We start from the raw sequence: 12,738 nt of genomic DNA on the forward strand, positions 1-12,738 counted from the left end.
TCTGACAGATCGCTTCCCTTCGAGACGTGTTTCCAAGTGAGCAATAACACTTCCCAGCAGGGTTTATTCTAACACGCAGCGAGACAATTTTGTGCAGGGTCAAAAGAAATTGTGCAGTGTGGAATACATTTTTGTGAAGCAGGGCATATAGAATTTAATAAGGAGCTAGGTAGTTTCTAAAAAGTAAACAGAAAATGAAGTTATTGGTTCTTTTAAAAAATCACATCCTTGTATTATGTGTATCATTTGATGAATGACTTGACTAGTTTGGCACTGGGCAGTGTGCTTGTGCAGGTAGGAAAAAAGCAGAGAATAAACCTTGCTTTCTGGTGTTTGAGCAACTGTCCTGAGCAGCTGTCCTGAAGGCGGCAATGCGTCATCTCATAATCTTTCAGGGGGAAATATGGCTGCTACTGAAGACCAGGATTAATTTCTGACAGAGCAAGACACATAACAATTGCCAAAGTCCAGATTGTCCTTTGCAATTGTCTTTGAGAGACAATTGAGAGAACACACTTTTTTTGCAGCGATGACTGAGCCACAGAGTCAGCAGCAGGCGGGAAGGAGGGTTGCCAGGTAGAAACTGGGGTGCCAAGCTTTCTGGGAAGCACCTTCCACAAAGCTTAACTCTTAATTTCTTGCCAACAGTGCAGAGAGGAAGCCAGGACAGGCTATTGACAACAGAGGCCAAAAAGACAGACAGGTGTAAATTTATTGACAATGATGAAGTCGAAACAGAGAGCAGAACTTGTTTATTGGGTAGAAAGACAGTTAACTTCGGATGAATTCATTCAGTGCATGTATAAAATAAATATTAACTGATTCCACAGAAGCTAAAGGTTTCCATCTGTGAGTGGCCAAAGGCAGAGATCTACTCCTCAGTTGGTTTGAAAATTCACCTAAGTTGCTGGAAAAAAAGGGCCTTGAATTGGATTCAGAGACAGCTGGTAGATACACTCCCCCCTCAAGAGTGCTTTCAGCTCAGCCTTTGAGAGAGGCCATGCCTGCACGCATGATTTCATCAACCAGGAGAATATTGCTTGCAATGACGGTGCTGGAAGAGAAAATGAGCAAAGAGACTGTCTTAATCATGGAACGTTACCAACTAAAGCAGAAAGATGTTTTGTTCCCCTGCCCCCATCTCCTTGCCGCTGCACCCTTCTAACGTGCTTTACATTAGTTCTGACAGCCTTCGGGACACATGCTCCATACTTTCCTCCAAAAACCCTGAAATCTGGGGATCTAAGCCTAGCCCTAGACATTAATGTCCTCTAGCTGGTTTGGACTACAACTCCCATCAGGCCCAGCCAGGGATGATGGGCATTGTAGTACAAAACAGTAGGAAGGCACCAGGTTGAGGAAGGCCAGTCTACTGACAAGGTCATGAACTGGCCCAGACATTCTTCATGAGGCCTTTCTCTGTTTCCCGTGAGACACAGGCAGACAGAGGCCTGAGAACAGGCCTTCTCGGTGGTGGCTCTCCCATCTGTGGAATGCTCTCCCCAGGGAGGCACATCTGGCACCATCACTGTCTTGTCTTCAGGTGTGCCAGGTAAAAATATTTTTATTCCCCCAGGCCTTTGGCATTTAATTTTCTGTTTGTCTTTAGTCAGGTGGTAAAAAGTTGGATTTTGAGTATTTTGTTTTTACATCTGGTCTTTAATGGAAGTCACCTTGAGTTTTCAATTTAGAAAGAAGAGTGACTAATAAATAATAAAGGTCTAGAGAAAGCATTCCAGCATGATCCTCTGCATGTCTGCTCAAAAGCAAGTGCTACTAGAAACAACTAGACTTCACTGCCAAGCACAGCTGTATAGGATTGCAAACTATGCCAGTTAAATCCTAAGAGAAAAAAATTGCATTAATGATTGATTTCTACTAGTTGTAAAACATTACCTTGAATGAAGCAGCTGTTTTTTAACACTGTAGTTATCCCAAATCCCAGCTGCTGCTGCCATCATTGGTTCCCCTGGAAAACGCAAGAGAAATATTGTTAAAAGGCAACCACAGTGATGGATTAAATTAATACACTTCAAACAATTAACCAGTAATAGATTTAACGGAGGTAGAGCTGCGTGTTTCTTCTTAAATAGGTACTCAGGACCATACCAAGAATACTTGGAAAGATGGAATTTGAGTCCAACAAGGGTTTTGTGGTGCTTTTAACTAGCCTCATCTCCGTTTCCACGTTTGAAGTTCTGATGGCTTCCAACAACAAAAGTGGGTCCCAAACCTTTCTGCCATCGAGACAACTTGCACCTCCGTTTGCCTGCTCGTCCTCTCTCTCGCTCTTACCGGAGTTGAGGTCCACGCCAATCAGCTGCCCTGACTCCACCTGCTCGGCCTGAACTTTCACAAGAGTCTCTTGTGGATCGTAGCCGGAATTCTGAGCAAGTACCTGAGACAATCAGGAGACACACAAGAACTCAAGTTTCTCCCCACAATTTTCAACACTTAGAAAATCTTTCACTTCAGGCTTCACATTTGATTTGACTGTCTAGAATTATCTTCCTTTTCATTGGCTCTTCCGGCTGCATTCTCTATTCTCCACACCTTTGAGATATCTTCTCAGTGGTGCTCTTGACCCAGCCGCTGCCAACCTGGCATCTTCCAGACGTTGTCGGGCTCAAACTCCCATCAGGGGGTCCAACGTGTCTGGAGGGCAACAGGTTGGCAATAGCTAATGCCGTAACCATAGGGTACAAAGCCAAGTACATTTTAAGATGTTAAATTTTAACATAAACTGTTATATTTTGTGCCAAACAGTCTTGTACCTTAGGGATGATAAGCAACGCGTCAGCAAAAGCTTGAACACCCAGCTGGGCTCTTCCTTTCACGCTGGGCTTATGCTTCACAAGGGCATCAGCTATGGCCACCTCCAGGGCTCCAGCACCAGGGACCACACACCCTGCAGAAAGGACACAGCACACCACTGAGCCACCAAAACTGGCTATGCAATCCACAGTGGATGCGCAACGGGAAGAATGCAGTTTATTCCTCAAGGAGGTCTTGCATAGTAGTAATGGAAGAGTTCATCTTCACCAGAGTTCAATGACAAATAAGTTTAGGTCGCTTATGGATTTAAATTCCCTTTCCTTGCTGTTACCAAGATGTAACGCAAGCTCAAATCCCGTATCGTGTTTTTTCGTGTAGAACACATTCAAGGACACCCCCCGTTTCTTTGTTGTTAAATACAGGAAGAGAACACGACTGGTGAAGTAACATTCCTGGTTGCAATGAACATGTTTGTGTACTGATGTTTTGACAAAAGTAATTTTCAAGATGAGAATTGATTGGTTATTGATATACATAGTTATGACTGCTGGGTATTTGTCCTTTTCAACTGTACCCTTCTACATTCATGCACTGTTTTACCATGTGTTGTACAGGATTGCTAAAATTGTTTCTATCTTATCAGTACCAATGCTCTATTACTAACAATATAGAGACTGCATGCTCATTTTCCCTGGCGTCTTTTGGGGGCAGGGAGTCCTCCCTGGATTTCCACGTGCTTGCCATACAAAGCCCACCACCAGCACAGCTGAAGCAAAGACGCAGCAAAATTGCAACAAAATCTCAATCCACAGGGCCTGCATTTGATGCAACGCTTCCAAGCCCAACTCACCATCTTCAATGGCGTTTTTGACGGCACGCAGCCCATCTCGGATGGCGTCCTTGATTTGAGTAAGCGTATGCTTATTTGGCCCTTTGATCAAGAGCGTCACAGAACGAGGGTTGTTGCACTTCTCAATGAAGGTGAACTTCTCTTCGCCCTGGGCAGAGAGCATGAAGGAAGGAATGAGCAAAGTACTCTAAATGCCAACAGCTTTATCAGGGTAAGACAGAGACCCTCCTCTTTACGCAGCCTTTTGATGGCTTCTTTTAGGGGGGGGGGACTTGTAAACCTGCCCTTCATTTGTATTGATTGTGCTCGTTTTAATTTGGGTTTTAGTCATCGGGGTGTTTTTAGGGTTTATGGATTCTGTTCTTTTTAACTGGTTATGTAAGTCGCTTTGGGTCACCTGCTGAGAAAAGCGACCAATAAATAATGCAAAAACAGCCCACTATTTATACACCACTAGATACATTCTCCAATTAACTGAGCTAAGAAAGAAGAATTCAAGGATAGTCTCTTAATAGCCGTCTCTCTGCCATTCAGGTGCATTTAAAAAAAGCAAAAAACACTAACGCCATTTGTCAAGGCATTCGCTGATCCAGACAGCATTAAGAGATGTTTCACCATTTAGGAGACAGGAAAGGTCAATTTGAGAATGAGGAAGCGGAAGGACCCACGTACCAGCACGTATTCGTAGACGAGGCCTGCGTGTCCCAGGCAGTCAGCGGAGAGGTCGTCCACAGAATTCATAGCAATGCCTCCGCAAGCAAGCGTCAACCTGGGAGGTGGGAAAGCCACGCCACAGGTCACCTCTAAGTCATGTTTTTGAAAATAATCAACCACACAGATCGTTTCCTGAAAGTCTCCCGTGTGCTTCTAGGTAAGCTGTTGGACTCCAACTCCCTGACCACTGGGGCCATGCTGGCTGGGGCTGATGGGAGCTGGGGCCCAACAACATCTGGAGGGCACCAGTTCCCCATCCCTGGCTCGAATATAAACAATTCAGCTTGGCTAAACATGACTAACTTGCGTCCTAGCAAAGCTTCACCGCAGCCAGAGCCGACATCCTTCCAGTCATGCACAATTAGAGTTGTGGCACAAGAGAAGCCAACCCTCCTCCCAAAGCTGCTATGCAGGCTCCAGCACGTGGCGTTTCCTTTTTACGCTTCTCTCAGGACAAGTGCCCTTGGGCCTTTTCTCCCTCTGTGGAGAGACGCCAGGGCCCACTCTGCCAGCCCTGCTGTAGACTAGCTCTCTTGGGCTCTTTGTATCCTTGAACTGCTTCCCAAACGAATGGTTGTTATGAAGATGACTATTTGACTTTAAGAACCGGCACCCGAGCATGTTTCCACCCCCCACTCCCCTGCTGGTCACAGAACACAAGAAGCTGCCTTGGACACAGTCAGCCAACTGATCCAGCACGCTCAGTACTGACCACACTGACTGGCAGAAGCGGCTCTCCCGGTTCCAGGCAGACAGTCTCCCGCAGCCCCGCCTGGAGATGCCATTGGGGACTGAACCTGGGCCCTTCTGCGTGCAAGGCAGAGGCTCTGCACCCTGAGCTGCTCTGGCCCCTCCCCTTCTAGGAACTGACCTCTCCATGTTCCTTCGTTTCGCTCTCCGCAAAGCGACTATCCCTTCTTTTGCAAGAGCATCTAGGGAGAAAGGGTCAATCCCCTGAAAAAACCAAACAACAGGATGATTAATCAATCGTGAGGCGGTCAGTGCATTGAGAGGCCTCTTCTGGGGAAACTGTCCCAATCAACTCCGAGCTCTCCCCCCCACCCGCAAGCCTCACCTTTTGATTGATTACAATGAAACCTTTATTTGTGTCTCCGACAACCGTTTTTTTCAGGTCTACAATTTTCTTCACTCTGTCTTCAATGAACTTCCGTTCTGCTTTAACTAGCTTCTCTCTTTCTTCTGCACTCTTATAAAAAAAGCCAGAATTCACTTCTCTGGAAACAGAAAAATTGGTCATATTAGCTGGAAGGTGTAAAAATAAAATTTGTTCTAAAAAACTTGCACAGCCAGCATATAGGAAGAAGGAACCAAGTAGGGTCTAAGCATGTAAGAGGCGGGTGTTCAAATAGAGCTAAAGGCTCCTTACAGATTCCATGAACAGTTTTTTAAATGTGTTCTATGTTGCTTGGTAACAACCATCTAACAAACCTAATAAACAATACTACAACAATGCAACCCCAGCGCTTACGTACGTTTTTTCATATTCTAGCGATACATTGCAAGTGAGAATGTACGCATCTTCAACTCTCTTTTTCATGTCCGGGTGGCGAGCGCCATGATCCAAGACCAGCCCTCTGATGAGCCTGTGAAGAAGCAGCATTTACATCACCTTTCATGCCCATGTTAGGACTTCCGGTTATCCCCCGTGCACTCACATACATTCTCCCGAGATACACAGACTCCTAGTATATAGCAAACCATTTTAACATCTGTATCCGCTTCAGATATGGGCAGGCTGCCTTATAACACAGCCTGCCGCAAGGAACATCCAAGACAGGAGCTTTCATTTTGCATGGTGTCTGACTCCATTAGCTATTGTGAAAGCCAACACAGAATTCATCCATGCCCTCAAAGCTACAGATAATTTCAAGCTTCTACAAGTGTGAATTTCATCCCCTTAGCAGTTCACAGAACGCTTAACTAAGGGCAATCTACATCAGGTGCAGGGAACCTTTGCCCTTCTAGATGTTGCGGAATGACACCTCCCATCATCCTTGCACTTGCTATGCTTCTTGGGGCTTACAGGCATGGCTGTCCAGCAGCATCTGCAGGGCCAAAGGTTCCCCACACCTGACCTACAGAACTGCAGCCTTGGTAGGCACAGCAGAGGGGTGCTGTTGGCTCCTGCACACGGCTTCTGTCTCTCTGCCAGACAAAAGAGTTATGCGTGTCACCATCTCCTCACAGCGGGAGAAAATGCAGCGCGAGGGTGGCTGTGCAAGTTCCCGGAAAGGGCAGGCAGAAAGGTAAGCTGCCAGGGCTTAGAGAAGGAGCCCATTTCCTTCTTGTTGCACCTACGTTGTGTCCGTTTCGGATTTGTGCTTCATCTCCATTATTTCCACCATGAAGAGATCTATTGGCTCATCCGGCTTTCTGATGGCCAGGATGGAGTCTACGACGGCCTTGAAAGAGGAAAAAAGAGCAGCGCCATCAAATGCCACTCCTGAAACGTACCAAGCCTCTCCCCAAATATCCACCCTCTGGTAGTGCACTGGTAGACGCTGCCACTGGGGCTGGCTAAGGGGAAGGGAGGGAGACCAATGGTAGGTGAAGCCAGAGCCAAGGGCAAGCAGAGCCACCTCCGGCACGTGGCAATGAGGAGGGCGAGCAGGTGGGGGCTAGCTGGGCAGAGACTGAGGTAGGTGCCCTAATGGGACAGCCTCAGCAGTTGTGCCCCACCCCCCAGCAAAATGTGGAAGCTGAACACTGCTTATTCCAAAAGAAAGAAAGAAAGCTCCCCCTGCCCCAGTGCTCACCTCCGTGAGGATATCGGCAAGCTCTGCATGGACCTTTGTGCGGAGGGAGGTTCTGGCAACATCCAGGAGGGTCTCCCTGTCCATTTCCTTGGCTATTTTGACTTGTTCCAAGACCTGAAGGGCTTTCTCCTTTGCAGCTTCAAACCCTTCTGTAACGATCCGAGGGTGCAGCCCCTGAAGCCAAGCAAACCGTTAATGAACATGCACCATGGCACCCTCCTCCCATTATCGCCAATCATGTGCTATATGGGAAAGGGAAAAAGCAGACTCTTAAAAAACCCTTAAATGCACACGAAGGCAGCACCGATTTGAGTCTGCACGCAAGGATGAGCTGTCCTGTCCTTTTGAATGCATGTGAAAGGAAAGATGCTTCTTTCAATGCAGAGGGTGAAGCACAGATTATTCTAGCACAGAGTTATGCCAAAGGAACTACAGAGCTCACTTGGATGTTCACCGTGCAACGTGATTTTCACAGCCAAGCATTGATTACATCACAAAGAAGCACAAGCAGGGTATGAACTGACTCCCATCCGACCCAGCCGGCACGGGGCTGACAGGAGTCGCAGTCCAAAACATCTGGAGAGCACCAGCTTGCGGTGGGGGCTAGGCGGTAGAAAAGAGGAGTCCAGCTCCACAGCCAAGATGCCAGAGGGGAGGTTCAATCCCTGCTTAAAAATAAAACTCTGGGTTTGGAGGCTCTTAGACGTTCTGCCTGCATCACCAAATGCATCCAAAGGGCTGTCCAGTCATCACTGTGGCAGAGCCCGTAGCTCAGTGGAAAAGCACTGATTTTGCCTGCAGACGGTCCCAGGTTCAATCCCAGGTGGGGCTGGGAGAGACCTCGACTGGAAAGCCTGGAGGGCCACTGCCTGTCAGTGTGAACAACACCAAACTATACAGACCGAAGGTCCGACTCAGTGGAAGGCAGCTCCCCTGTGTGGCTAAGAATCTCCCTTCAAGCAAGGACAAGTGGAACCTCACACCAAGCTTTCTTATGTCGAAACTAAAGAGCAGCCAAGCACACCAAGGAAAACTGCTTGCTAATTGCATACAACAGAATAAAGACACAGTACCCCGCACCTCTGTGATGTAGAGATCTGCCTGCTTGAGCAGCTCTCCGATGATGAGGACGTTGGAAGTGGTCCCGTCGCCAGTGATGTCGTCCTGCGCCGTTGCCACTTTGGCTATCAAGGAGGCCGTCGGATGCTGGATTTGCTGCAGGGCGCAAGGGAAGCAAAAAGAGCAACAGGCAACACAGTCACTCCTCATCAGCGCAGGGACGGCTGTGCTTCTCTATCAGCCCAATACACTTTAGGAGCCGGCCGACAGTCGCCCCAACAACAAACCTCCCACACAGGCATTTCTGATCGTCTGATGCCAAAATCCACCCTAACCAGAGAAGAGCTTAGGCTCCGATCGTGAGAAGTCACTTCAAGACCATGTGTTCCTTTTTAGAGTTATGTTAAAAAGCATGAAAGAAAACTAAAATTAAACTTTGCATGGCCAGACTGCACCTTTTATGAAGCTTCGAGGTCCAAGAGTGCCAGCTTTTCACAAAATCCAATTAAGCTTCCTCTTTCCTAGAAGAAGCCACGTCCCAAAAGTGATCCTTCAACCAGGCCAGCCTTCCCCAACATGGTGCCCTCCTGATGTCCCTGGCATTCCCACCTTCCCCAACCATTAGCCACACTGGCTGGGGATGGGTCCAATAGCACCGGGAGGCGCCTGGTTAGGGCAGGCTGGACCAGACAGATGGTTTTAAGGGCAACTGTAATTTTCCCAGCGACATGCCACGGATGGTCAGTACATTCCATGCAATGCCAATTCCTGCTGCATACAATCACCATGAGAAACCTCCAAGATTCCACCAACACTGTGTCAATGGTAAACTCCACCGGAGGAAAGGACTCACCATCTCGTGAAGCAAGACGTTGCCATCTTTGGTAAGTTTGATATCTCCAGCGCCGGAGACAAGCCTGCGGAGGACAGAAAGGCGAAACATCAAGCCCAGGTTCGCTTCCCAGCACAGTCTATCCTGGCTGCTGCCAGCAAATGCAAGGCCGGTGACTCATTCTTTAAGGACCGAGACTACGGCACCATCAGGCAGGACTGCCCAACCTGTCACTCTCTCCACTCGTCCTTCCCTTGGGAAGGGAGGGCAGCAAGGCTGGACATGGCAGCAGCCAGGAATCTCTGCCTGCTTCTGGTGCACGGCTAGCCAAAAACTGCAGAGCTCTGCTCAGTACATAGGAAGCGGTCTTACACCAAGTCAGGGCATTGCGCCGCTGCTGATGCTGGCTGGCAGTGCCTCTCCAGGCTTTCAGACAGGGTCACATCTGCATCGTACATTTAAAGCACGTGGCTTCTCCCAAAAGAATTAGGCTTTATGGTAAGCTGTGCAAGATTGAGGAAGAAGGGCAAAACCTCACAAGGCAAAGCGAGACTCCTTCGCAAAATTCTCCAGTAACCGTACAATGCTACTAGAAGCAAATCCAGAGGAATAAGAACATTTAAGCAAAGAAGGTGTTCTGCAGCATTGTTATTTATTAGGAGTTACAACATTGCTAAAAACCAAAACTAAATATTGCCCTGGGTGACGACCAGCCAAAATTCCCTGCTTGACTATTAAAAGGGGCAGCCATCCTCCATGCCACTCTGGTAAACCTAACAGTACTCAGTGATAATATTTCCCTTCTGGTACAGATGGTAACCAGCAGGCCGCCTAGACCCTTTAACGGCTGCACAGATGAGGCAAAGTTTCGCTCTCACTGCTTCCCTCAGTATTGACCAAGATGCACCTGCCAGCATTCTGTTTCTCCATGAACCATCAAAAGGTACAAGAGACTGCTAACCACTTTTACAGCTCACCGCACTATCCAACTAACGCAAAAAGCAACCACCATATGGTGAAAAGCAGTTTATGAATACTGTACATCAGGGGTGACTTGTGAGATCTGCTTTGTTTTTTCTCACTGGAAACCCCAAGACCCATCAATCAGACCCGGGCACAAAGGACATACATTCAGAATTGAAAGTCAGAACCCAAAGTCCTTCCACATGAAAGTTCACTCTTGGGTATTGATTTCTCCATTTCAGCAATATAATTTAGAGTCCAGATGTTTTTTTTGGGGGGGGCAGTTTGCTGCTGCTACTGTTGAAACAACAGGGAGACAGAAATCTTTGTTAATCTACTACCAGTAGATCAAGATTCATGTTCTGCCCACTCCGGGCTAGATAAAGAGGCCCAACTCCCATTCCTGGCCCCCTTCTTTGCTCACCACAAAGACAGTTAGATGCAGATGACAACAAATGACTCTGGTACTCTTGAGTATGAGGGGCTGTTCTGGCAGGTGTGGATTATGGGCACACAACACTGCCTCATACCAAGACAGATTCTTGACACATCAAGCCCATTACTGTCTTGGCCAACCAGTGGCAGCTTGCCAAGAACAGATTTTGTAACTGTGAATGGACAGTCAATTACAACGAACTGTTGTGGTCCCAAAAAAGAAGCTCCTGCACATGCTGCCCCAGAAGTCCTCTCCATGCCATAATTTTCATCTAGTTGGCACATCTCAAGGAAAGGTTACAGAGCAGGGGTCAACGCAAGTCCACCAAGCCTGCCCACCCTCTCCTATAGGAAAGGCAGAGCTGGATGGGCTGGTGCCCTGACTCAGGTATAGAGCAGCCTCCTATGTCCACCTTGGCCCTCTGTGTGGTGGCAGAGGCCACAGTATGCTACCTTTGGCTCTGCAGTCTTAGGACAACTAGCACTAAGAGTCACTATAGAAACCAGTAATAATAATAGACATGAATAATAATAGGAACTAAAATTATCGTAGAAACGAATAATAATGACGACAATAAGTAAATATTATTACAGCAATGAATAATAGGAACTAAAAATTATTATCTAACTCAATGACAAGACGTGGATCCAGCTAAATTTTACTCCCAAATTGACCTCCCGGAATTAATGGACCTAAGCCAGTCATGCGCATTCATTTCAACGGGTCTACTCCGAGTAGGGCACAACCCAATCATTCCAGGGGGGGAGGCATGCCGGGGAAGGCTCTGGGTTCACTCGCGCGCTCTGCGCACGCGTCGTTCTTTCCGCCCTCCAGCGCCATGCGGCTGGGCAGGGCTCGGGACGTGGCCACGCCCCTCCCGGCATCCACACTCTGCTCTCCTTCCCCCCCCGTCGCCACCCCCCCCCCAAAAAAACTGCCTCACATCTTCATGGTTCCTTTTGGGCCGAGGTTGGTCCTCAGCACGTCCTGCAGGCCCCGCGCCGCGCTGATGTTGACGGCCAAGGCCGCCTGGGCCCGCGCCACCTCGGCCTTGGGGTTGAGCGCCCTCACCGCCATCTCAGCCGGCCGCTCTCGAAGGGAAAAATGGAGCGAAAGAGAGAGGAGTGGGGGGGCCTCCCCGCGCATGCGCAAGCCCTAAGGGGGCGGGGGTTCCGGCGTCACGGCGCAGGCCCCTTCTAGAACACTCCACCGCTCCAGGGGCGCCTCCCGCGAGAGCCTCATTGGTCCGGCAGAAGCCCGCCCTCCGCTCCCATTAGTCCAACGTCCGCGTCGCTCATGAGCCGGCCTCAACGGCTCCAGCCTGTGGGGCCGTTGGAGACCGTTGCTACGCAAAATGGCGGGGGGAGTAGGCCGAGGCGTTGTCGAAGCACCTCATGAATATTCATGAACGCCTCATGTTATATTCACCGTTTGCCTACAAGGCGCCGCAAGAGTGTTCATAAATTTATATAATTGTAAGAAAAGCGGAATAATTTCAAATAGTAGAGATAATTAAAAAAACGAATATTTAACCCGCGTGGGTATGTAATAAATTATACATACAGTATATAGAGTACTATTTTTTTAAATTTTAAAAAAAGCATAGTACATGAATTGAAAATATCAGAATTACATATAAACATAGTATTCATAATATATATATGATATACATGTAGATACATAGGTTATAATATTGGCACTGCAGATAATAGTTTTTAATTCTAGGTGGATTAAATATTAGCATTAGGGGCTATATGTATTATTTATGTACTTTATTTGCAATTATTTGTATCCCACTCTCTCCAGTCAGTAAAAGCCCTAGGAAATATAAAAGATAGGGAAACAGTAACACTTGGAACAAATAACGTATCATGTTCTGTTCCATCTACATCGAGGGTGTGTGCGCACATTTAACCTTTCCACCAGACTATTTGTTAGGTTTGTATCCTGATGTTTGAGCAGCGTCTCCAGATTGGCTCACAACAGGATTCCTAATGTTATTTATTTAAATTGAAAACATTTCCACCCTGAGATTCGTTCTGAAGGCATATAGACATCACGACAATGAAATCAAACGTCTTCACGTGGCTTGTGGTTGAGCTACGGAACTCCCTCCCACAAGATGTGGTAACGGCCACCAAGCACCAACTTGGTTGGCTTGAAAAGAGGACTGGGCAAATTCGTGGGAGAGGAGGATGGCAGTGGCTACCGGCCATGATGGCTGTGCTATGGCCTCTGAATAGTCGCTGGGACTCATATGTGGGGGGCGCTGTTGCATTCAGGTGGTCCTGCGTGCCGGCTTCCAATTGGCCAGTATGAGAACAGGATGCTG

At 47.8% G+C, this 12,738-nt stretch overlaps 1 protein-coding gene and 2 non-coding genes across 5 annotated transcripts in view; all 3 read right to left on the minus strand.

Moving 5' to 3' along the window:
* Positions 1-735: 735 nt before the first annotated feature.
* Positions 736-12,738, minus strand: part of CCT6A (chaperonin containing TCP1 subunit 6A) — a 182,096-nt gene continuing 170,093 nt past the window's right edge. For 2 of the 3 annotated variants that reach the window (XM_061604966.1, XM_061604967.1), the window contains exons 2-14: positions 9,029-9,092; positions 8,197-8,331; positions 7,117-7,290; positions 6,659-6,762; positions 5,833-5,943; positions 5,415-5,574; positions 5,211-5,293; positions 4,298-4,394; positions 3,626-3,773; positions 2,775-2,908; positions 2,296-2,398; positions 1,897-1,969; positions 736-1,054 (exon numbers count right to left, since the gene is read on the minus strand). In XM_061604966.1, the coding sequence (XP_061460950.1) occupies positions 982-1,054; positions 1,897-1,969; positions 2,296-2,398; positions 2,775-2,908; positions 3,626-3,773; positions 4,298-4,394; positions 5,211-5,293; positions 5,415-5,574; positions 5,833-5,943; positions 6,659-6,762; positions 7,117-7,290; positions 8,197-8,331; positions 9,029-9,092 (1,459 nt within the window). In that variant the 3' untranslated portion in view covers positions 736-981. Of the gene's footprint in view, positions 1,055-1,896; positions 1,970-2,295; positions 2,399-2,774; positions 2,909-3,625; positions 3,774-4,297; positions 4,395-5,210; positions 5,294-5,414; positions 5,575-5,832; positions 5,944-6,658; positions 6,763-7,116; positions 7,291-8,196; positions 8,332-9,028; positions 9,093-11,349; positions 11,585-12,738 lie in introns of those variants that run through there. The other variant, XM_061604965.1, reaches the window with a different exon arrangement.
* Positions 6,068-6,206, minus strand: LOC133374516 (small nucleolar RNA SNORA15). The gene has a single exon (XR_009759911.1). It is a non-coding gene; the product is annotated as a small nucleolar RNA SNORA15 (small nucleolar RNA).
* Positions 7,446-7,577, minus strand: LOC133374517 (small nucleolar RNA SNORA22). The gene has a single exon (XR_009759912.1). It is a non-coding gene; the product is annotated as a small nucleolar RNA SNORA22 (small nucleolar RNA).

The sequence above is a fragment of the Rhineura floridana genome, chromosome 21 (genome assembly GCF_030035675.1).
Source record: "Rhineura floridana isolate rRhiFlo1 chromosome 21, rRhiFlo1.hap2, whole genome shotgun sequence".
Lineage (NCBI taxonomy): Eukaryota > Metazoa > Chordata > Lepidosauria > Squamata > Rhineuridae > Rhineura > Rhineura floridana.